Below are 25,571 nucleotides of genomic sequence, written 5' to 3' on the forward strand. Positions count from 1 at the left end.
GACTTTGAGTTGGCCATTTCTAGAGTCTTTAAATTGGGTTGTCTCACTTGAGATGGGCTGACAGTGGGCAGATTGAAATATCAAAAGACTATTTTCTGAATGCTTCTCTACAGAGCTGTGACTGGGTTATAGTTTGAGTATCTCTTTTGAATGAAGCAGCATCCTGAAATAACTGTGGTAACATTCTGAGTTAATCTAGGGTACACATTAAAAATTTCATCTAGAATTCAAGTTTTTCAAATTTAAACACTGAAACAAAAATTAGAAAGAGCCATAAGGTTTATTTTATCAGTATAGATCATTGATACAAAATGTCCATAAAGTGCAGTACAAATTTTAGAAAATGCATACTTTTTCTTTTACCAACCAAGTTGTCCACAGTTTAATTTGTATGCCTGTTGCACTGATATTGTTTTTCTTTGCCCCTACACACACCTTCTATACATCCAATTCCAAAACGTCACCAGTCCATGTGCTTTTCTAATATTTAATTTCAGTACATAAAGACTGTACGTAACAGGTAAAATCGGATAATACCTTTGTTACCTTAAGTATTTTAAGCTAACACTTTCTTCTCTTGTTCCTTGTATCTGTATTCCGTTCACTGCCATCCACTTTATAGCAACCCTGGCACAAGTCCTATTGGAAGTTCTGCATTGGCGTTTGTGCGCTTTGTATTAGTGCATCACATCAGGAGTTCCGACTCCAGATATCAAGTTAATGGCATTCAAGATATCATCCTGAATGCAGGCAAAAGAAGACTATACTTGCATATGTATTAGTTATCTAAATCTGTTGCATGGTGCCACTAATGTGTGAAGCTGTGAGTATTTTAGTCTAATCTAAATAAAGTTAATATTGTTCACTGATGCAAATTTTCACTTGCTGTGTAACAGCAATTGCAGTACTGCTGAGTTACAGAACTGTTGATAATCAGATTATCACTAATAAAAATAAATTAAAAATAAATACAATAATACATTAATCTATGTCAAATAAATCCAATTGAATTTTTAACATACTGATAAAATTGTGCATTTCTAAAACAAGAAAGGCTGCATATTTGTCCCATAATATAGTGCACGTAAATAGGTAGTTAATCCATTAGAATAAAGATTGTTTCTTAAATGATTGTGATTGATGGTGTTTTGTTATTTGGTGTCTGGTCATTAAGATGTCTCAGCATTCAGTAGTACAAATGATGTTGAAAAGCAGAGTCCAGTTAATTCTTTCAGAATATGGCTATGTGGGAATTTTTATATGACTTTTCCTGAATTCCACTGAAGATCTCTTTCGTGTTATTCTGCCACTGAAGAATAAGTTCCATTGGGGTTTTTCCTTCCTGTTCCGTACAGATGAAAGATAGAATATTAATTTGCAGCCATAACATTAGGAAGATGAGAAATTATGTCAAGGTTCAAATTTTGCCTTCTCCATAGACAACGCTATTAAAACATAATTGTCAAGTCCAGGTGCCATAAGCTCACAGATATTAAAACCAACTGCTTCAAAGAAATGGAAGGCCATGCATTAATGATTGCCGTTAGGGATGTTTATTATCTGACTTTGGTATAAGGACCACAAGAGACATGAAATTAGACAAGCAGTTCTGGTGAATAGTGTATCTTTAAGGTGCTGCCAGCAGCATTTATTAACTTAAAAAGTACCTACAAATTGTGCACGTCATGGCATTAATACATTTAGACTGTTTTTTAATTTCAAAAATTTGTCCATGGATCCAAAGTCATGGCACTGTATGAGCTGGTACTGCCAGAATTAAATTCAGAGGGCATGTCATGCAGCCATGTTTTGATTGACTTAGGGCCCAAGTCGCTAACTGGTCAATTTGAAAAGCCCTATGCGCACCAAAGCTGGGAGATACACGTGTCTTGGCCTGGCACGCACTGCGCAGATTTTAAAAAGCATGCGAGTACGTGCATATCTCCCAGTGCATGCGCAAAACATAAAGTTTAATAAAGGGGCAGGGAATAGGCAGGCCCAGTTTGTAACATGAAGTCTGTGCGAAAGAATTTATGCGCACAAGCACATGCCGGGGTCCCCTACTGCGTAACTTTACTTCTGCTATGGACGGCATATAAGTATTAAAATAAAATAAACTAAGCTAGTCAGCAGGGTTTTAAGGGTCAGGGCTAATGGGGTAAAAGGGAGGCAAGTAATCTAGGGGGTTTAGGAAGTCCTCTCCTTTACTGGGGCGAACTGGGAACGAACTGGGGAAACAGGTAATTACGTCGGCGCGCATATCTACTAAAATGTCCCCCACTTACGCGATCGAGGCGGTATTTGAGCACACAAGCGCACATCAATATAAAATTGTACGCACATGTACATGCATATAGCTGATTTTATAACAGGTACATGCATACGCATATATATGCTCATGTGTTATAACATTGCCGTGTCCATGTGCACAAGGCGGCAAATGCGCGCACATGTGTGCCCAAGCACGGGTCTTAAAATTCACCTCTAAGCTTTTTTCCTTTAGACAAAGACTGGAAGAAACACCTTTGTGAATTAGACCATTAGTGCTCCCTAATATGTTATAAAGAGTGAAAAATACTTCACTTGTGTACATCCTAACAGCTTAGAATATAAGAACATAAGATTTGCCTTACTGGGTCAGACAAAGATCCATCAAGCCCAATATCCTGTTTCCAACAGTGGCCAATCCAGGTCACACGTACCTAGCAGAATCCCAAAGGTTTATGGACTTTTCCTCCAGGAACTTGTTCAAACCTTTTTTAAACCCAACTACACTAACAGCTTTTATCACATCTTCTTATGCTTAATTATGCGTTCAGTAAAAAAAATATTTTAAATGTATTACTTAGTAACTTCATTTTATATCCCCCTAGTCTTTGTAAACAATTGATTTGCGTTCCTTCGTTCCATTCCTCTCATTATTTTATAACCTCTATCATATCTACCCTCAGCCTGCTCTTCTCCAAGTTGGAGTCCTAACCTCTTTAATCTTTCTTCATAGAAAAATCATTCCATCACTGTTATCATTTTGGGAGCCCTTTTCTGTACCTTTTCTAATTCTACTGTATCTTTTTGAGATGCAGTGACCAGAATTGCACACAGTACTCAAGATGTAATCACACCATGGAGCAATACATAGGCAATATGAAATTCTCTGTTTTAAACTCCATTCCTTTCCTAATCATTCCTAGCATTCTATTTGCTTTCTTGGCTGCTGCCACACAGTGGGTAGATTTTCTAAATCTACGCGCGCGTGTAATTTGTTCGCGCACCAGGCGCGAACAAAAGTACGCTGGATTTTTATAAGATACACGCACCTTCCCCTCCCCTCCCATCCCCTACCTAACCCACCCCCCCGGCCCTATCTAACCTTCCCCCTACCTTTGTTGGCAAAGTTATGCCGGCCTCTGGCCGGCGTAACTCTGTGCGCGCCAGCAGGCTGCTGACATGCCATCACCCGACCCAGGGGCTGGTCCGGAGACCTCGACCATCCCCCGGGCAGGCACCTCGCCCCAACATGCCCCCCCCCCCCCGGAACGCCCCAAAAATCGTGCCGCCCACCCAGCACGCCCCCGACATGCTCCCTTGCGAAGCCCCGGGACTTACGCGCATCCCGGGACTTGCGCGCGCCGCCAAGCCTATGCAAAATAGGCTCGGCATGCGCAGGGGTTTTTTAAAAGGGTTACGCGCATAAGTTATGCGCGTAACCCTTTTAAAATCCGGTCGACTAAGCAGAGGATTTCAACATATTATCCAACATGATACCTAGATCCTTTTCCTGAGTGGTGTCTATTACCCAAAAACTAGTGAGGCTGTTACTCAAACATATTGTCACCTGGGTCTCATGCCCATGCTGGACAGTTCCTAGTTACAACCAATCTGATGGCATCAGTTCATGGTGAAGGTGTGTATTAAGATCAATAATTGATGGAAACCAAAGTTAATTATAAATACTATTAAAAATATTTTTTATGATAACTTACACAGTTTGTGATGGTCAAGTTTGCTCCATACATTATTAAAAGTCTCATCATTTTATAACGATTGAGTCGTACACCATCATGCATGGGTGTATCTCCTTCCTAAAATGAAACAATAAACAGTCAATTCTGTTAAAAGGAGAACCTCTGTGTAGTTCTTTTGTTAAGAATGTTGTTGTTAGAGCCAATCTTTCTATTAAACTGATTTAAGTAATTGCCTAGAGTGTAGCAATTTTGGGGGGTGACACCACTGCCTTCCTTCTGCGTAAGTACATGGACATCTTCCCTCGGACAATGTCCTGAATCTCAAGCAGAAGAGAAGAGCCACTCTGTTCCTTAATCCAGCTTCTCCCCGCCGTTTCCCTCTGCCCTGCAGGAAGCAGGAGGTAGGGGAGGTAATGCTGGAATGGATAAGAGTTCAGTTTTTGTTTCTATATTTTTATTTATAATTTAATGTTACCTATTCTGTATTTGATAGGGGTATTTCTGTGTTCTATGTGATTGATCAACATGAGGTTTAGTTTCTGTGTATCCCAACTTGTTCTCTTTTCCCTATAGGAGGTATAGGATGTATATAATGGGACAGATTTTCAAAGGGGTACGCGTGTACCCCCCGAAAACCTGTCCCAACCTTCCCCTGCGCGCACCGAGCCTATGTTGAATAGGCTCGGCGGTGCACGCAAGCCCCAGGACGCGAGTAAGTCCTGGGGCTTTGCTAGGGGGGGCGTGTCGGGGGAGCGGCGCGACGTTCGGGGGCGTTCCAGGGTGTGTAGTGCCGGCCCGGGGGCATTCTGGGGACGTGGCCTCCGGACCAGCCCCGGACCGGAACATGGCGCGCCGGCAGTCAGCGCGGCCCGCGCAAGTTATGCCTGCCTCAGACAGGCGTAACTTTTCCAACAAAGGTAGGGGGGTTAGGTAGGGGAAGGGAGGAGAAGGTGTGGGGGGGGGGTGGAGGGAACGGAGGCAGGCTGCGCGGCTCGGCGCGTGCAGGCTGCCGAATTTGGGCAGCCTTGCGCGCGCTGACCCCGGATTTTAAAAGATACGCGCGGCTACGTGCGTATCTATTAAAATCCGGCGTACTTTTGTTTGCGTCGGTTGCGCGAACAAAAGTACGCGTGGGCGCAGTTTTTAAAAATCTACCCCAATATATTTAGATTTGCAGCCTGCCTTTCCAAATAATTGGAGCGGACTGGGAGGGAACTGGGAAAAATGAAATTGAGTCACCACATGTAAAGTAAAAAGTACCCTCTTGCACACGTGAGTTGCAGGCCAACCGCACATCTGCGCGAGGATGTTAAAATCCGGCACGCATTTGTGTGCAGATATCAAATTTTATAACATGCGCATGGCACGCGTGCATGTTATAAAATTCGTGCATCCATGTGCTCAAGCCGGAAACCTTGCGCACATGGACGTACATGCACTCCTTTTAAAATCCACCCCTAAGTGAGTAGCCACAGCAATAGGAGATACAATGACTTGCTCAAGGTCATAAGGCATGCCAGTGGGAGAAGTAGATTCCCTGGTTCTCAGCTCATTGCTCTAACCACTAGCCCACTCCTTTTACTTACTGGGAAGAATAATAGTGTTCAAGGGCCTGGTGTAAAATTAGCAGTGTTGCCTTTTCATAGGTAGGGTTGTTGCTGTTTGAGTTCTGCAAGTTAGTGCTGTTTTGGTATGGCAGGTTTGTTATATAGGTTCTGGAAGATTTTTTTGCATGGTTTTGTATTATTTAACAACGTGCCTGGTAACAGAGGGAATTTGTGCCACTGTTATAGAAGTAAAACAACCAAAAATACCACAAATGTGAGCAATCACCAAATACTCCTAAAGAACCCACATTGTTCAATTGAAAATGAAAAAAGATTTTTTAAAATACGTTTCCAAAAACTGTACATTAAAGATATTTTGTATGAGAAATTATACGATTTTGGGACAGTTTTAGTACATTTTTCACGGTTCCAATTTTGATTTACTTTGTATTCGCAAAAAAAAGGGGGGGATGGTGGTACGTTTATGATTATAACAACAATGTGGGTAACCTGGACGGTACCTGTACTACCACCGTCTTCACTCCAAATTTTTTAAAACATTTAAGATGTTTTTCTGGTTTTGACACAGTTTTTGGAAATGTGTTTAAAAAAATATTTTTTCATTTTCAATTGAATAATGTGGGTTCTTTAGGACTGTTACAGAAGTGGCAAACAAATTTGAAAATTTTTTGTATGGTGAGTAATAAGGTAAACATGTAAGTTCAGCCCAGCCAGAAGCATTCTTCAGCAAATATGGTATGGATTTATTTTAATTTATAAATGTAATATTATTTCTTAATTGTTTTAATATCTTATTCTAAAAAAATCACAAATGACACATTCAGACACTGTGACGATTTCTGAAACATATTGGAGGTAATTTTCAAAGGAGATAAACGAGTATATATAATATACTATAAAAGCAATTTTTAAAAGGTATTTACTCGAGTAAAGTACATTTACAGAAATAATTCCTATGGACAATTCAATGACATATAGGGGCATATAGGGGCATATAGGGACATATAGGGACATAGGGACATATAGGGGAGTTTTACCTCCCAGGCCGCTCCAAGCAGCCTGGGAGGTAACTTCCCTACCCCCCCCCCCCCCCACCCACTGCATCTTCCCTTCCCTTCCCCTAACTCTCCCGCCCCCCAACCCTAAGCTAACCCCTCCTAAAAAATTAATCTTACCGAGTTACGCCTGCCTTGGGCTGGGGAGCGGGAGAGTTAGAGGAAGGGAAGGTTTATTATTTAAAAGCCAGGGGCAATTTTCATATTTATACATTTTGGTGCAAAGTCCACGTTTACTTTTACCCACAGACTTGGCATGAGTTCTCAAAGGGGAAGTATAAGCAATACTTTCCTTATGAACTGTGCATAGTTTTATGTGCTTTTAGGGTAGTCAATTTTCAAAAATCCCTTTTATTTGGGTAAAACTGGTATTTACTCACATAAATGACTTTTGAAAATTGTCCTCCCAATGTCCAATTATGTGTTTTTAGGGATTTTTCTGGGAGGGGTGTTGGTGGGGATCATGATTGTTGTGTTTAATTATCAAAATCTTGAGAGAGGGTGTAGGGGGAAATAGCTTTTGGACCTGAAAGTTAATGGGAGGGAATTGGAGGAGCACAAGATTGAAACCAGCCCTGGTTGCAGTAAATGAACACTGTAATCGCCATAGGAGTCTATGATTTAGTCTCTTTTTTTTTTGTAACTGATTCCAACAGAACTGTAGTAGTGGAAACCGGGCTTTTGATAGCAAACACTTACAACACTACAGTTATTTTCATGGAACCACAGAAATTTTATGCCTGCAGTAACATTAAAAGTCAAGGTCTGACCCTTATAGTTTTTCGTTAAAAATATAATAAGGTAGTCAAACCCATGCATATCCATGGATTTTGTATTGCTTTTCAACTTTACACTGATCAGATTCTGGAGAATTTCAAGAGGGTAAATTCCAGGACCTTGGTTGACCCTCACACAAAGGGCTTGATTCATCAAGGCATTTTCCCATAAACATAGAATGGTAGAAATGCCTTAGTGAATCAAGCCCAAAGTTTGCATGCGATTGGTTCATGCCTCAGGATGTTTAGCCGGATGGTTTTAACTTTTTCACGTATTTCCAATTCTATTTTTAAATAATTTTTGAGTTAACCTTTTAATTTTGAAACATAATCTGATAAGAGAGCAACAAAGCAGTCATCCATTTGTTCACCAAAAATTTGCAATGGATGATGGCAATTCATCCTTCTTGGCAAGTTACCTTTGTGCCAGTATATAATACCAACCAAGATTCTTATGTAGTGAAGTATGATTTGTTTCGCAGAAGTGGTCCTACACATGTAAAATGTTCTGAAATGCATAAAACACCAGTGGCCCCTTCACACATAGTGAAAGTTTACTATAATTCTGAGATAATGAGCTGCTGCAATGCAATGTCACGCAAAGCAGTGCATTATCTCAGAAGTCTGTGAAAACCAGCATGCACAGATATCTTTGCATGCCAGTTTTCACTAAATAACTCTGACCCTGGAGCCGAGGTTTGCTTGGAAGTTTTCTGCACCGCTAATTTGCAGTTTGCATATGTAGAAAAATTCCATGCAAAGAAGGCTGAAAAGCCACAGGAAATCCAGGGTTAGTACATCAGCCCCCTTGTTTTGGAGGGACCACCTTTATAGACAAAAGGTTAATTGAGACTAATTTAATCTTGGCCAGAGAGTTATTACTCTTATGCTTGTACCCTCCGTTACTTCCCAGATCAAACTAAAAACAGCAAGATTGTTGTTTAGTTCTTTGTAATCAGAGAGGATAACTTTCAAACATGCCTGCAGCAGCATATATGTGCATATTTGGCCCTGAGCAGATCTACGCAAGTATTTTATAACATGCATATTATATACATGCATTTTATAAAATGCATGTATTTCTTCCTGTAACATAGGCTTTCGCACATATGCATACAATGCACTGAAACCACAGACACCAAGGCATTAAATGCGCGTACTTTTCCTAACTATTTTAAAAATATATGCAACTATATTTTACATATGAAAGTAAAATAGGACTTATTTACATAAGTCCTGATTTAGGTGTGTAAGTCGGCCAATTTTAAATCATACGCGCTTACATTAAATTAACCAGTTTTACCAATTAGTCCACTTATTAGCCCAGTCCATCTCCAGTCATCAGACCTTGCTGGTTCTTTAGCCTGAACTCTCCCCAGTTCACCCAGACCTCCCACCCAGTCAGATAAACATTTTTAATATCACTTATGTCAAACAATTAGCAGGAGTAAAAATGTGCAAGTAAGTTAGCAAATGTACACGTGGGTCTTTTAAAATAGCTACTTCCATGTGTAAGTGTTGTACCTGGCCTTGAATGCCCTTAGACCACACCTTTTTTACGCGCATATATGTGCACACGAAAGTGAAAATACGCGTGTATTTTTCACTTACACAAAATACAGAATACATAAGTAGATGCTACTTACACATGTATATGCTAATTTATATGCACATAACACTTTGAAAATTCTCCCCCCAAACCATGTACTTTAGTGACTTACTCTGTCTTTGGCATTCAGATCTGCTTCACAGGCAATGAGGTGCTCGCCGCATTCATACTGGCCTGTCCTGACAGCAACATGTAAAGGGGTACTGAATAACTGAAAGGGAAGCACAGTCAGTTAGAAAGGGGAAACAAATAATGAAAACATAAAGATCTTGGCACTAAACTAACTGAAACTACGAAGCCGATGTTGCCAAACGTTTTAAATGAAAACTCATTTTGGCAGCCATCCCAATTTTCCTTTTAATTACCTTGTCTCTGGCATTTATGTTGGCACCTTTATTTAGCAAGTATTTGAGAACTTCCAAGCTTCCTCCACGGCAAGCCCAATGAACCGCAGTTGATTCAAGCTACAAGAAAACAAACAGGGTAAAATGAGTTAAGTAATAAAATGATGCAATAGATTTGTTTTTAAAGTATGTGTGACAGGGATCTCAGTCCATCGCTAAAATTTCTCCCCAAAGTGTATTTTCCCTAAAGTGCTTTTTCTAGGCTAGGGGTAGAAGGAGGAGTTAGAGATTTTTGGCCTACTCCCATGGATTTAACTCTACCTTTTTGGGGGAGAGGCTTTATTTTGGGGGGGTCAGAGGGTTAGGCGCAGCTGAAGGAGCTAGAGATCTTTCCCAACATCTCGACAGAGTGGGTGAGTTGGGCTGCAGAAGAAGGAAGGGGGAGAGACTCCTCCTGAGTCTCAGTTCAGAAGAGCTGTTTTGTAGAGATTCCTCCCGAATCTCAATTATAGAGAAGGGTTTGGTCTTGAACATTTTTTGGTCTGAAGGGGAGGGTTACCCTTCCCCCCATCTTCCTGAGGATCGGGATTTGGATATCTTTTTGCCCAAGCGAAGGTGGAAAGAGTGGGAGAGTTAATGACTTTGGATTAGAAGAACCAAGAGCCTCAATTCTGGACAAGTTGGATTTTCAATTGAAGTTTTTGGGACGTTTTGGTAACCCAGTTGAACCTTTTCTTGGACTTGAGGATATATTTTTCCACTGGTTGTTATTAGATGTTGGAGCTGTGCTCTAGTTATCCCACCCTCACCGGTGAAGATATTTTTTTTCCTTCAGGATAATAGTGTAAAGGAAGTAAGAAGGGAGATAACACCTAAGATAGATAAACTGACAATCATACTCATTGCCATCATATTTATGATGCTGTTCTTTTATTTTTGGTATTGTGGCTTGGATCATCCTTTTTCAAGTTACAGTAAAGGCTATTTTTATATGAAGACCAAACTTGGACTCCTTTGGATTTTTTTGTTTTCCCTTCCTGGATGTGCAAGGGATGAAGGGACCCTGATGTGACCCAAAGGTTTTGCCTGTGATATTGATTTTGGTTTCCCTGCCTTTGATTTTCCCCTTCTGGCACCTTCAAGAGATTTTGAGACTAGTGAGTGAAGTTGCTGTGGTTGATTGCACCTAGGGCCCTGAAAATTAATCTCCCCCCCCCATCCACACTCGAACCCGGACCCGGAGCCACCCCTAGTGAAGCATAAAACACCCAAACTGGTTACATATGTAAAGAACTTGTATGATCAGCTATATGGTAAATTATATTTGATCCCTAATTCATATTTCCTTTCACATTTCCTTCTGTAGTTAAAGCATGCTAGATGTTCCAGAACAAATGATGTAAAACAGAAACCATCTTGGTCCTGAAGAAGACTGAAATCGGCAGGTTGTGATATCTTTTAGTGGACCAGCATAAAAATTATAAAAAATGATATAATCATGACTAAATTTCTCAGGCTAAAGTTGTGATACTGAACATCACAGCTGAAGCAGCAAATGCCTGCTTTAGAAATTATCCAACTGTGCCTGCTTTTTTGTCAGCTACTAGTTATAAGCTAATAGTAGAAAGGAAGTAGCATGTTAGCCATTAGACATGGCCTGAAAAAGGAGCTTAATCAATTGAAGCGTTTGCATCTTTAAATATGTCTCAGCCCTGAAAGGGTACATATATTCTCTATTTATAGTTACAACAGCTCAAACAGGAATATTTGCTTCACATATTTCAGTGTGATATAAGTTTTGTGTTTTAAATCTCCTTTTTTTTGGGTGAAAAGGACATTTGTCTTTAGTATGTTTGAATTAAATTGTTTAAAAAAGGATAAATAAGAAAAAGGAGTTCAGCACAGCAGATAATCCCATCTCCGAGGCCTATAAACATAATGAGTCCTAATTTAAGCAAAGCAGAGTCAAAGAGAAAAAAAGAAATAGGGGTGAGGAAGAAGTAAAGATTATCACCAGCATGACATTATTATGTGAATATTTAAAGAGGGGGTAAGAGTTATTTTCTGGAAAGTATGTTCACCAGCTTCAGGTTTTATTCTTCCCATATGAATTCATATGAAGCAAATAAAAAGGCATTTAGTAAACATCCACCCTACTTTAGCCTCATGTCTCCAGACCCAAATGTCTTTATTTCAGTTTTGTTGCCTGCTCTGCTAAAATATTGCTTAAATATCTTCAGTATAACTTTTTCATATTTCCCATGGAACATTTATATTCAATACATAAATATACATTTATATATATGTATGTACCATATCTTGAAATTCAATTTGGGCTCCAGCTTCTATTAACTTGTCCACAATCTCCATATGTCCTTCTGAGCATGCTCTGTGCAATGCTGTGCGATTGTACTGTGAATGGAAATAAATTGAATAAGACATATTAAACTGCAATGCAATCAAGTGGTTGCAATAATTTCTCTCCGTGCCTTAGGCAATGGCAGATTTTGAAATGAATAGAGGAAAAGACGATGTGTAGCGTTTTAATCCATCCAATATTGAGCAAAAAAGGGATCCTCCATCAGTTTACTCAGGGCAAAGGCCCCTTTCTAAATTGCCCCCAGCCCCATACCGTAAAGGTACGCACATTGTGACAGGAGAAAGGGTGGCGCTGGGGGCAGGGCCAGAGGAAGCAAGTGTGGAGACTTCCTTTTGAAACCCCTGTGCCTGCTTTCCCCATGAGCACCAGCCGCCCACAGGTTTTTAAAAGGGAACGCTGCAAGGAGTTTCCCTTTAAAAATTGGCTTGCAGGCTGTAGGCTCCTGGCACTCTCTAAAAATTGCCTTCAAAGTGAGATCACAGTTCTGAAGTAACCCTTCCAAACAAATCTTGATTACAAGAAAACACTTTTTTTTTTATTATTTATTTATTTATTGAATTTTTCTTTTATTACATAGACAATTCTATAAAATTATCAATGAACCAGTCAGATCAGGAAATTACTCATTACTTAAAGTATACATAAACGTGTAACCATACATGACATTTCTCCACATCAAACTTTGGATTTGAAATCACATTTATGAAACAAAGAAAAAAAAAGGATAGGAAAACATATCACCTGTCTAACCTGTAAAAGGAAATAAGGTACTTCACCGGATTCTATTTGAGCACTTTTTTTTGAAGTATAATAGTAAATAAGGTAATATGCAAACTATTATTTTGCATCTCCAGTTTTTGAGTTGGATCCTACATCCATTGGAGACCTTGCATTGATAAAGGATCTCAATTGAATTGGATCAAAAAATATATACCTATTATTATTCAATTTAACAACACATTTGCTTGGGTACCTTACTATAAAATCTGCACCAAGATTTCTCACTTCTTGATACATTGCAAGGAATTTTTTCCTGCGTATCTGTGTTTCCCTGGCAATATCTGGATATACCCATATTTTCCCACCTAGGAAAGTTTTTAATCTGTTGCGAAAGAAATGTTTAAGAAATGAGTCTCTATCTGAGGGGAATAAAAAGGTGACGAGTAATGTCCCTCTAAATTCTATTTGAGTCTCCAAGGACTGCTCTAAAAAATCAGTTAGATTCCCATTCTCCAATTGATTTTGGTTACCATTACCTTGTGATGTTTCAGTATCCTTTTTTTTCAAATTCACAAAATATATTTTAGCAATTGGTGGTATTGCTTCACTAGGATACATTAGAATCTCAGTAACATATTTTTTAAAAATGTCTAGAGGAAGATGCAATTTCACACATGGAAAATTTACAATTCTTAAGTTTTTATATCTAACCTCATTCTCCAAGATTTCTATTTTCCTATTATTTGATGTTTCCGCTTGCATTATTTTTTCTTGAGTACTATGTAACTGTACTACCTGTTTTCCTAATACATCTATCTTATCTACATTTTCTTTCACAACCGGTTCCAATTGTGAAACATGGTTCCTAGTTCCAAGCATAGTGTTTGCTAACATTGAAATAGAAGATTCTAAGGATATCAATGCCTTCCATACCAATTCCAGGGTAATTTCTTTTCCCTCTACCCTTTGCAAGCCCAAAGGTTGGATCCCTAACTCAGATCCTTGAACAGGACCTCCCATGTTCAAGTCCCCTCTGTCCTTAGATGTTAATGCCTCCATATCAGGGTCCGGATTTTCACCACCCATTACTCCAGAAATCTGTTGTTCTGGGACTTGTGTTTTTCCAGTCTCTTCAGGAGGCATATTAGGTGGTCCTTTCCCATCCATCCCTTCTCCGATGGATATCTTTTCGGCCACCAATTTGGAAAGGCCTATTGTATCAGGGTTTGGATGTTGGACTCCACTAGGATTAGCGGGGGTAACTGGAGCTCCGGGGCTTAAAGATGTACAAATATCCAACATTGAAGACATGTGCTCTATGTCAGTCAGTGTAACGGATTGCCTGATCGGAGTAGACATGTTCGCCGGTGAGAAGAAGCCTGTTATATTTGTCTGCAAGGGCACTGTTGGAGTAGTCGGAGTCTCCACTCGGACTTTACCCTTGCGCTTCGTATGAGGCATTGAGTTAAATTGCAACTTTTCAATAGAACAGACAGTTTCTTCTACTCAATTTACTCACGGTTTGTACCAATGGAGGAGAACATCGGAACTTATCACTCCAAACTCGAAAAGTCCTCGAAGTTATATCCAATCCATACGACTCCAAGCTAGACGAAGCCGAGCAGACAAAGCCATACGCCTTTGTCATGCACGGCTTCGTCCACGCGCCGGCGTCGACTACGCGCCGCAGGAAGGTACTTTAAATACCTTCACAGCTGGAGGAAGTGACGTCAGCGTCTCAAAGGCAATGCGGGTAACAGTTCAGAATTAAGGGAAAAAAAACGCCGTCGAGGCCAGCTACCGCTAGACCCCCGGTAATGTAGGAAATTCTCCTTGTTCTCCTCAATTCAGTGAGTGCGGAAGGCACTTTAAATACCTTCACAGCTGGAGGAAGTGACGTCAACGTCTCAAAGGCAATGCGGGTAACAGTTCAGAATTAAGGGGAAAAAAAAACGCCGTCGAGGCCAGCTACCGCTAGACCCCCGGTAATGTAGGAAATTCTCCTTGTTCTCCTCAATTCAGTGAGTGCGGAAGGCACTTTAAATACCTTCACAGCTGGAGGAAGTGACGTCAACGTCTCAAAGGCAATGCGGGTAACAGTTCAGAATTAAGGGAAAAAAAAAAACGCCGTCGAGGCCAGCTACCGCTAGACCCCCGGTAATGTAGGAAATTCTCCTTGTTCTCCTCAATTCAGTGAGTGCGGAAGGCACTTTAAATACCTTCACAGCTGGAGGAAGTGACGTCAGCGTCTCAAAGGCAATGCGGGTAACAGTTCAGAATTAAGGGAAAAAAAACGCCGTCGAGGCCAGCTACCGCTAGACCCCCGGTAATGTAGGAAATTCTCCTTGTTCTCCTCCAGAAAACACTTTCAAAATTCTATTAATAAAGATATCTGCAAAAACACATCTAAATGTCTTAGAAATCTATTTCATGAAGGCAGCAAGGCAAGGCAATGTGTTGTTCATTTTATGAATATGGTCACCTTAAATGGTTAAGCTCTCTCTTCCCTGTCTTTCTGCTGCATCACAAAACAGCGTCATTTTAATGTTCCCAGTAAAGCACTGCCTGCCATGTCTGAGTCTACCTATGTGCCATGCATTTCCCAGTCCTTGTGCTTTTAGAGCTTCAAGGTTGCTGCATTTTCACAGCAACTCACCAGTCTAGAACAGCTCCACAGGCCAATTTCCAGATACTATGAGTGCTGTCTACACAGGATGCCTTTAATAAAAGAAATATCTTCAAGTAGTTGAATTCCCAAGTTTCTGCCATACTGTTATGTTATAAATTCTGATTCATAAAGGACTAGTTTATTCCCGTTTGACGATATGCCAAGGCTGAACATTTAATTTGTATGGATATATTTTGTGTGTTATTCTACAATAAAACTGTTCAGGTTGATTAACCCTTAGCTGTTTTGGCAGTCAGGCGGCAAATAGCAGCCAAGTATCTCCTGTCATAAAAGAGGATATTCTGCTGTCTATTTGGGCTGCATCTCACTAAGGGCCCTATTTTTACTAAGCATTTTTTCCATAGACACTAACAAGGTAACTTTAATACCGGCACGCGGGCGCACATGTACGCATGTATGCCGGTTTAGGTCCAGAGATGTGGCTATTTTATAACATAAACATGTATATACGCACATGGTATACAATAGGCTGACCGCGCGTACATGTGCACACAATTTCATATGGGTGCTCGCATGTACGCGCATGTGCCATCTCTACCGCATAAGAGGGGGGACTTTAATAGAAACACATGCCAACAATTTACCAGTTAAACCACTTTGTTCTCAGTTTGCCCAGGTAAGGGATAGGACTTCCTAACACCCCCCCCCCCTCCCCAAACCTGAAAACGCTGCTGACATTGCCAACATTTTTTTTTGTTTTAGGGCTCAGACGCCATCCGAAGCAGAAGTAAAGTTACGTAGTAGAGGACCCCAATGCGCGATTGTGCATGAAACATTTTACGTGCTGGTTTCATTCATAAATCCAGGCCCCGCCCAGCTCACGCTCATGCTCCCCCCCTCCCATTTGTTTGGACTTTTTGGAGATATGTGCATATTCAGGCGGCTTTTAAAATCCATTCGGCATGTGCCGGCCCAACATATTTGTGTATCTCTCAGTTTTGGTGCACATCAGGCTTTTAAAATTCACCTCAAAATGGGAGAAAACCTTTAGTAAATAACCCCCTAAGATAGATATCCATTTGAGGTATATTGCAATGGCTCTAAGAGTGCATCTTCTCAATTATGGCCTTTGCAAAAGATGCCAAGCTGCCTATAGCAGAATATTTTGACCCAGGGAAAATTTAGAGGATTTGGCTAAGAGATGACGCCTGGGTAGATTCAGGTTGATCAGAACTTTAGTTTCCTAGACTTGTGAGAAATAGTGTAGCTATAAGGCCTCTCAGGCCAGAGGCCACAACAGAGAAGCTGAGACAGTGGTGAAAATGATAACCACACAGTGTTATTTGCAGAGGAGACATGATTGACATCAGTCAGTCCTCCATATGCGTCAACTCTTTTTTTTACAGGCTATGCTTGCCTACATATTTGCCTATATCCAGTATAATCATACTGAGCAGGAAAAGAGTGAAGTACAAAGAGTCTCCTTTGACATTGTTCATTTCTTGAATGTCACCGGGGCTATTGGGTGACTGCTGGAACCGCTATAGTCTTCTGTGGTGCTAGTGATGTCATCATAGCTTCCAGCATGCTGAATCACTTTAATTCTATGCTTGTGTGTAATAATGGCTACCCGCTGGCTGCTAACTCCCTTCCTCCAGCCTTCCTCTCCCTCTGAAGGCAGCTACAGCCATGCCTATTGTTCCACCAGTTCCCTAATCACAAACATCTTTGGCCTGCTGAGAATCCAGTTTTGGTCAGTAAATTACACCAGAGGTTTCCTAACCTGTAAACATTAGTAAAGTGGTCATAGTGTGCCGCATATTATCATGTGTGCCTGTCAGCATCTTCCCCAGCCAGAGGAGACAGCTGAGTAGGAAGATTAGTCAGACTCAGAGGAGGAAACTAAGGACGGTGAAAGGGCTACTGCAGGTGGAACATCACAGAGAGCTCTACTGATGTCCCCTCTGAGATATTTATCTATTTATTTATTTATTTAAAGACATTTGATATTCTACCTTTTTACCAACAATGGTCTCAAGGCGGATTACAACAATTTAAATCAGACAATTGCATTTAAAACAACTTATTGCTGGAATCAAATTTGCAGTTAGAATGGCTTTGGGACCCAGTGATATATAATTTAAAGTTCTTAATCAGAAGATTAGGTAAATAAGTCTGGGATTAAGGGTCTCTGCAGGGAAGACCTAACCAAAAGCCATGCCACAGCATTTTTTTCTGAAACCATGCTTCAGTTGGCAGGTTTCTGGAAGATGTGTGGTGTGCAAGTGTTGTTATGATAAAGCTGTTAAGAGCTGCAAAACTCAGGAGACTACACAAAGTTATTGTATGGGAATTATGTCAGTTACCACACTTACATGCATGCATATAACTTACAAAGAAAAATAAATGTAAGTGTAAGAAACAGAGGAACTATGGGCTAAAATCTGTATGCTTTCAGGAAGCAGTTAAAAACTCTGCTCCTTAGGCAAGCATTTGAAATAAGTCACTAAGCGCCTGACGTATCTGGGCATGAGTTCTGTTGGCTTGAGTCTAGCTCTAGAGAATTTAGGTATGTGGATGTCATTTTAAGTATATTGGACAATGATCGAGCAGTTGGAAGTGACAATTATTAATAATATGATCTAATTGTCATAATTCATTGGGCAGCTTCTGTATGAGATATTAGTTACTTGGTTTTATTGTTATGGATATTACTCTGTACCCTGCCTAGTATAGTGGATAATGTGGGCTACATATTTTTAAAATAAATAAAGAGATATGTATTATTGCTCTGTAGTAACTGTGCTTTGTTGTCCTCTTTTTTTTAGGAACTTTTCTCTTAAAAATGCCATGGAGGGGGCTAAGATGGCAACTTTTCACCCTCCCCCTGCTTTTCTGATGTTACTTTGCCCCTTTTCAAACATATCAGAGCTATCAGGCCACCCTAGCACTGCAAAAGTTATACCAGTGCTTCCTCCTGTATAACTATTTAAATAGTGCACGTTACGCCTGTATGACCAGGGGCTATTCTTAGTCCAATACAGCAATGGTAAGGATGGAGTTTTTATTGGGGATGAGCAGTCCCCAAATTTTTGGTTCAATTTGCTTCTTTTTTTGTTTTGAGGGATTTCATTTTTTGGTTCATTTAATGTTTTGGGTTTTTTTCCGGTTCAGTTTGTTTGCCCAAAAACAGACCTCCTGCAGGCCTTGGAATTATCTTCCTGTCCTGCTAAACTTGAACCCAGGGTCTAGACCTGCCTAGGCCTCCTGAGGTCCCTCCAACCCTCATTCCTTACACTACAATAAAAGAGAGCCCAAGTCCTGAGCATTCCTGAGCCCCGCTAGGGCCTCCATGGGCTCCTCCCATTCTCTGTTAAGATATTCCAGGGCCAGAGAGCTCTCTACCCAGCCCCTGATTTACTCCCTGTCCCACGGTCCTCTGTAAAAATCCTTAAGGGCAGAAGTGAAGCCCATGCACTCCTGCCCCGACTACAGGTATTTAAAAAAATGGTGCTATATGCCTGAAGGATGACTCCGAAGTGATGTCACTTTGGTGCCTGTCTCCAGAATGGCCGGCACCATTTTCTGAATGAACCAAACATCAGTTGGAACAAAGTGAAAATGGTCTCATTCATTGCATTTTAGGCATTCTTTAAAAACAAATGCACATCTCTCATTTGCATTCATACTTGCTTATAAAGACTGCAGCTTAGGATGCTTGGTGCCTTCTTAAACCACTGAAGGTAATACATTTTTTTCACATATATTTGAGTGCTGGAGTTTTCCTAATTGATTCATAAAGAGCTGGGCAAATAACTGTTTCAGAGAACATCCAAATGAAGCTGAATGGGGACTGAAGTGTTGGCAGATGTTGTAAGTTTCTTGCCTTTAGATCATGCTGACATCACGGCTCAAGCATGCTCAGTGTGATTTTTCTACCATTTTCTATAGGAGACTGACATCACCAGACTGCTTTTACATGTCTGAGAAGGGATAATGAGGCTTATGTATGGGGAAATGAGGCAGCTAATGTGTTCTATGGCTCAGAGCAGAGTGAATGCTTCATTAAATGTACACTTTTGCCCTATTCTCTGATATTTAGCCTTCTGCAGAGCCCCGCTCCGGTTTTGAATAGAAAACATTTGTATTTGCTGGCCTGCCTGAATAGCTATTCACCTCTAGCTACCTTCCGTAATGGAATGGGTGAATCAACCTGATTGTTTTCGTATCATTTATGCAAGTAAAAAGCACTTTAAATTGTGGTGGCATTACTAATTAATCTATAACGCTGAGTTTGTTTATCAAAAATCTGCATTCCCTGGGTCCTAACCAGTTTCTAATGGATATACAAACTCTCCTCTATAAAGTAAACTTTGCACGGTTTCAGAGCTAATGCACCTGTGTATAAGGGTGACTTAATATTTATCTTCACTGGGCTTTTGTTCAGAATCAATCTGCTAAGAAGAGGGAACAATAGTAACTAAAATAACTGGATCTGCTTAATTGTACCACTTATCTGTGTTTTCTATTGGTATTTTGAAAGGTCAAAAGTACCTCATCACAGGCATTTGGATCCCCACCATCTGACAAGTATTTTTCAATTACTGGCAATTTATTCTTCAGCGCAGCCATCAAAAAGCTAGGGACATCCACAGATCCTGTCTAATAGAGAATATTTATATGAGCACATATTGCACGTGTAAAGTCTATTCTCTAAAATGGCCTACAATTGCATTACTCATTAAAAACTTACTATGACTTCTGGTTCCGGCTCTGTTTCAACAGGTGCTTTCACTTTCTTGCATTTTTTCCTTTTCTTCAGTGTGATAATTTTTTGAAGATCTTCTAAATTTTCAAGTTTTGGCCGCTGATCTAATTTCTTCTTAATGAGCTGAATGGAGCAAAGACAGTGTCAATCGAATGGATTCCATGTTCACTTTTAAAGAAAGCTGTACCATTTGTATACTGTACATAAAAAAAAAAAAGAATACGACAGCAGCTAAAGACTACCAGACCCTTATAGTCTGTCCGTTTCCCTACCTACTGCAATCACACAAACCCAGCTTGATCTCCGGCTTTGCCTTTGCTTATATCTTCCACTACAGATCCTTGCCACGTGTCCCATGACTTCCTGAATATTTTGGCTGGTAGTTCCAGCTCATTCAGAACCGGTGCTAGGATCCTGGTGCCACCATCCTGGTGTTCTAAGCTTTCATTCGCCTACTGCCCAAGGATATTTCCTTTGTTTTAACAGACCTTCCCTTCCCCCACCGCTCCTAGTCTGGTCATTGCAGCAATGGAACTGAGGCTGGGAGCCACGTGCTAGGTCTCTTTCCAAAAACCTATATCATAGGCTCTAAATCTGGCCACCAGATGTCATCCTTATCGATGACCATGATTTCCCCCTACCCTATGCCCTTCCAGCATTCCCAGCCCCAGCCACTCCAAGAATCGGAAGAAAGTATCTGGGAACTGAATGACGGCCCTTCCGCATGGTCAACATGCAGCACTATCATTGAGCCTCTGGGTCGGCGCCTAAATTCTGATATTTTCTTCCCACCTTCCCAGAGAGCTGTTCTACAGATCTACCATTTTTTCAGAGAAGAAATACTCTTTACAAAACTGCTGGCTCCCACTAGCTTCATGTCATAAACATTTTTTTTTTCCAAAAACATTCCTCATGCATTTTTTGAAATGAGAATCGAAAAGTGCAACCACTTGATAATGTTAGAGCTTCACGCTCACAATAGTACTGTGCAGGGTCACATCCTATTCCAAACTGTGACTTTGAGATGTGAACTTGCAACGTTTTGATTCCAAAACAGGGACTGTACAACCGAACTATAGCAGCTGTTTGAAAGAAATGTCCTGTAATCAAAGAAGATTTTTCTTACACAACACACGTATTTACAATGTTTATTATTTATATAGTATCATCAGTGTGTACTGTACTATATGAGATAAACATTTTCAGAATGGGACACTAGCTAGCAAGTAAGATTATAATCTAAAATTGAGCAAAAGCGTGTTGCGTGCCTTGTGCAAGTCATATATGGAAGAAAATTAGACTAGGGTCTTCAAGTGCTGTAACCACTCCACCAGGTCACTGTATAGTATTTTAAAGGTACATATGACCAGTTATAATGGTAATATTATTAATTAGCTCAAGATTAGTATTTAGAAATAATAGGATCAATAATCAAATGTTTTATCAACTAACTGGGAGATGCATCAAACCGTGATAGTGCTTTAAAGCGGCTGAGGTCTGATCCCCGGACCTTGCCTCCAGTCACATGGCTGGAGCAAGGTCAAGTCGTCGCCATTTTAAAAAATGGTACCAACCAGGCCAGGTGTGAGGGGGCACCCTTGCCCCACTGAGGGACCTGCTATGGATTTTAAAGGGTCAGGGAGGAGGTTCCCTGGGACATGGGGGGGGATGGGTCAGAACTCTTCTTTGCTACATGTGATGGGGTGAGGCTGGACAGTTTTATTTACATGCCTTTGTGAGGGGGAGAAGGGGGTCAGGGTCCCTCAACCCCAACAAATGCTTTTACCTTGGGTAGAGAGGGTTGGGGGTCTATTGTCTCACGAGCAACTTCTATTTTTTTTAACTTTTAGGCAGTCGGGCCAACTCGAGTAGCTGATTCTGGTTGAGCCAGGGGTCAACCCTGACCCTTGCACAACCTTTTCTTGAGCCGTGGCAATTTTTGTAGCGGCCGATCCTTTAAGATGATGGCAGTCCCTTGAGGTTGAGGCTGCCATCGCGTTAAAGAACCACTAGCCGTGTTCTTCTTTACTCACAGCTTTTCATATATGTTGACAGTGCACTGCCGCACTCTTTCTAACGCGGCCTTACTGTGTCGACCCGAGTGTTTGGCTGCAAGACAAAAGAATGTGCCATAGAGCTGTGATGTTTTTTCAGGAGAGGGGCCCCACTATTGCGGCGAGTACCCTACCCCCCTGTGATAGTGGGACCTCTCCCATGAAAATACATCACAGCTTAGTGGCTCTAGGCCTAAATTAGAGATTTAGAAAGGCAAACTGCGGGTTTTAAATGTCCCACCCTTCTAACCATCTCTGACTTTTATGGCTAACTGTTTAGTTGATAAAAGTTAGCCAGATAAGTTGAAGGCATTCTGGGCAGAGTGACTTGAGCCGAATAACTTATCCAGCCAAGTCTGGTCATGTCAAAATAGTCTTAACATTAGCTGAATAAGTTTAGCCAATGTATTCAGCTATCTTTAGCTGAATAAATTGTCCACTCGCTATGCTGTTGAATATTGACTTCAATCGTTGTAATTCTTTAATCAGCCATTTCAAAATTTCTCTGAATCTCTGGAATCAGACACTTTAGCAACAAAAGTCTCAGATTATATTGCACCATTGAAATCATTTAGTCCACATTTATTATGTCTCAAATGATATCATACACAGAGCATGAACCAAGCAGATCCAGTTCCAAATGAGGCAGTATGACTGTTCACAGAGATTAAGAGGACCTGAACAGGACAAGCTCACAGCATTTTCATAATTCATGACCTCATTAATAGTGCTTGAGACAATGTGCTCATTATTCTGAACATTATGCATGTAAATGTAGCAGTTTCAAAAGCCCATATACCCGTGTTTAGTGGACTTAATTTGGGTAAAGCCTACTGACATTTCAATGGCATATATTGTAGCAATTTTCAAAAACCCACTTATACCGTGAAAGTGCATTCACCCAGTTTTAAGCATGTAAATCATTTTGAAAATTCCCCCCTACAATTGTATACTTTTTAAATGCTGTATTCAACATTTGTTAATGTATTTCCAGAAAACACATGCCTAAACTTTGCATCTTTATTTAGAATGTCAAAAGATGTTAGTGCTTTAAAGCACCAAATAATGATGATATTTGTAATTACAGTCTAATCAAATATCTTCCAGAGTTCCTAACTTTAAAACACCTGTCACCTTGGTGAGAAAAAGATTCAACAGATTTGTATTTCTACCTCTGCCTTCTGTTGTTTTTCATCTTGTAAGATTTTCTTTTCACGGCTTAGGAATGATTCTGGAAGTGTTTTCAGATCCTCATGTTTCTCTAAAGATACGACAGCCTCATATTCTCCATTCCTGAAGTCCTCAGAGAGGAAATCCCCAGTGCCTTTATTTTCACTCTTCTTTCCTGTTACCTACAAAGAATTCAACTTCTTCTGTCAGTAAATTTGGTTAAAAAAATCAACAGTACCTTCACAATTATAGACAGCCATTAAAAATGAACTTCTGAAGTACTGTGTGGCTTTAAATGCAACCTTACAAGGCTATAGAATTGTCTGTCTCTTAATATGCCTACATAAACATTACAGAATACTGGCCTGCAAAGAATATATTTGTTTTATGTGCAAATAGTATGTTACAGAATGCATCAATAGTAAGTATAACAAACATTTAGCTCAAATAGAAAGTTTAGCATGTAATGCCATTGCCAACATATTACCATAGTTATTTCTGAAATATATCTCCTAGCCTTAATCTTACTAAGAAAATCTAGATGTTGTGCCTTGTTGAGTACAGTAGTGTGTATATTCAAGTGGCCTGTTAGTCAACATTTTCAAACATCATTTTCAAACATCTGTGAAAGCAGTCTTGTATTTTGAGAAAGTAAAACTCTCCCTGTGATGAGATTCATGGTCAGTTTCATATCAAATCACTTTTCATTAAAGTATGTAATATTAGGTAACAGCATCCCAGGTAAAAGTTAATGTTTCTTGGCTGAAAAGAAGCAATGAATAGAATGAATCTGATCCCAAGATCCAAATATTTTTGACCCTGTAATACAGTGAGCATTGATAATAAAATTGACTTGAACTTACCAGCTCTTCAACTTTAAGCATCTTCATGGTTGTCAATAGTAGGCTGTAGTATTCCTGGGGAATGAATCCTGTCAGTATCCCAGTGAGCCCTGCTGAGACCTACCAAGCTAGCTTACCTTATATATCTTTGGAAGAACTTAGGCTGAGTGAGGTAATTTTCCAACCTAGGAAGCCATGTATTCCCTAACACAGACTCAGAGGTAGGTGCATTTTCATTCCAAACATGTTAACTAGCTAGATCTTATGTCTGAAATCTCATAAAGGAAGATAAAAGTATCATATATCCTAACCACACTGACTATGTGAATCAGTATGAAATGTGAGACCTGCATTCCATTGGCTATGATTACATAGCTCAGCAATGTCAGTCATTCTGTCTACCTCGTGCCCAGTGGAACAGCTGTCTTGGTTTTGCACCAGCTCTATTTGCTGACTTTCAGATGAGTTAGGGGATGCCAGTTATGGTAAATGACCACATTCATTGCAGGATAGCATTCTTAGAAAATTGAAGGCTTACACTCTAGTTTGGCAAAGTCACTCTTTGTTTATATTCTATTCGTGTTTACAAACATTATTATGGCAATGTATTTCTTTAATCATGGAAGGAGAGAGATACATTTGTTGTAGTTTTCTTGTGCATTATATACTGTCTCTGTCTGAAAGGCCAATGACAAGGGATACCAGAAAGTTTGCAGAGAATTTTCCTTAAGATTGTTGAAATTTTTTTTGTAACTTTTCACTTTCAATGCATATCCTGCTTCAACGGCAGGGGAGAAGAAAAACTGATACTTCACGCATATCCAGCATGGCTCTCTGCTTCAACGGCAGGGGAGATGAAAAACTGATACTACAAGCATATCCAGCATAGCTCCCTGCTTCAACGGCAGGGGAGAAGAAAAACAACCAATAAGGGCTGAATGGCACGGTCTGGGTAAAGCAGATGGGCATGGGTGTAGCTTGCTTATTGCGGCGGTTACTTCCCCTACTTCCCCTACTACCCATAACTAATCAAGCTTGATATTTCACTTGGTTGCAGCTCCATCACTGCTCTCTACATTAATGGTGGGGGTGGAAGGGAAATAGAACCAAAGAGCTAAGAGAAACAGATAAGTATGAGAAAAAAATGTGAAGCTTGCTGGGCAGACTGGATGGGCCGTTTGGTCTTCTTCTGCCGTCATTTCTATGTTTCTATGTTTCTATGTTTCTATGTTTTAGTTTAAATTTTAAAGTGTATTTTGTGGAACTCCAACACAGAAATGATAATTGTTTTACATTGCCCCATGTTCTTTCATTCCAACTTTATCCTCTAGGACAATGGAATTCTGCAGAAACCTTTTTATACATGGTGTGAAACATTTTTGCTGTTTTTGCACAAAATGTATAGAAGTTTTGAAGTTTTGTTTTGTAATCATCTGGTTCTCTTCTTTAGGGCTGAGGCTCATAGGAACATAAGAAGTTGCCATTCTGGGTCAGACCGAGAGGCCATCAAGCCCAGCATCCTGTTTCCAACAGAAACCAAACCAGGCTACAAGTACCTGGCAAGTACCCAAACAGTGAATCCCATGCTACTAATTCAGGAACCCCCACCCCTTACAATTATCACTCTATCTCAAGAATGGAAAGAAAAATGTAAAATGCTTGCTTACTCTGTTTTTTTTGTTTTAGCGAGT

At 40.3% G+C, this 25,571-nt stretch overlaps 1 protein-coding gene across 1 annotated transcript; it reads right to left on the reverse strand.

Annotated features, from left to right (window-relative positions):
• Nucleotides 1–261: 261 nt before the first annotated feature.
• ANKRD1 (ankyrin repeat domain 1) lies at nucleotides 262–24,089 on the reverse strand. Its single transcript, XM_029609853.1, has 9 exons — nucleotides 23,902–24,089; nucleotides 23,041–23,220; nucleotides 19,800–19,937; nucleotides 19,601–19,708; nucleotides 11,631–11,729; nucleotides 9,339–9,437; nucleotides 9,086–9,184; nucleotides 3,984–4,082; nucleotides 262–1,342 (listed from the first exon to the last, which is right to left on the reverse strand). The coding sequence occupies exons 1-9, from the start codon at nucleotides 23,926–23,928 to the stop codon at nucleotides 1,232–1,234; spliced, it is 960 nt and encodes a 319-aa protein (XP_029465713.1). The 5' UTR covers nucleotides 23,929–24,089; the 3' UTR covers nucleotides 262–1,231.
• Nucleotides 24,090–25,571: the final 1,482 nt, after the last annotated feature.

Source organism: Rhinatrema bivittatum, chromosome 7 (assembly GCF_901001135.1).
Source record: "Rhinatrema bivittatum chromosome 7, aRhiBiv1.1, whole genome shotgun sequence".
NCBI classification, from domain to species: Eukaryota; Metazoa; Chordata; class Amphibia; order Gymnophiona; family Rhinatrematidae; genus Rhinatrema; species Rhinatrema bivittatum.

What these genes read in the sequence shown, in the direction of transcription:
- ANKRD1 (XM_029609853.1), bottom strand. Translation starts at nt 23,928, where the DNA reads ATGAAGATGCTTAAAGTTGAAGAGCTG. An exon ending in TGCTTAAAGTTGAAGAGCTG is followed by an intron (nt 23,221 to 23,901) that starts GTAAGTTCAAGT and finishes AATTCTTTGTAG; the next exon opens with GTAACAGGAAAGAAGAGTGA. An exon ending in ATCTGAATGCCAAAGACAGA is followed by an intron (nt 4,083 to 9,085) that starts GTAAGTCACTAA and finishes GTTTCATTTTAG; the next exon opens with GAAGGAGATACACCCATGCA.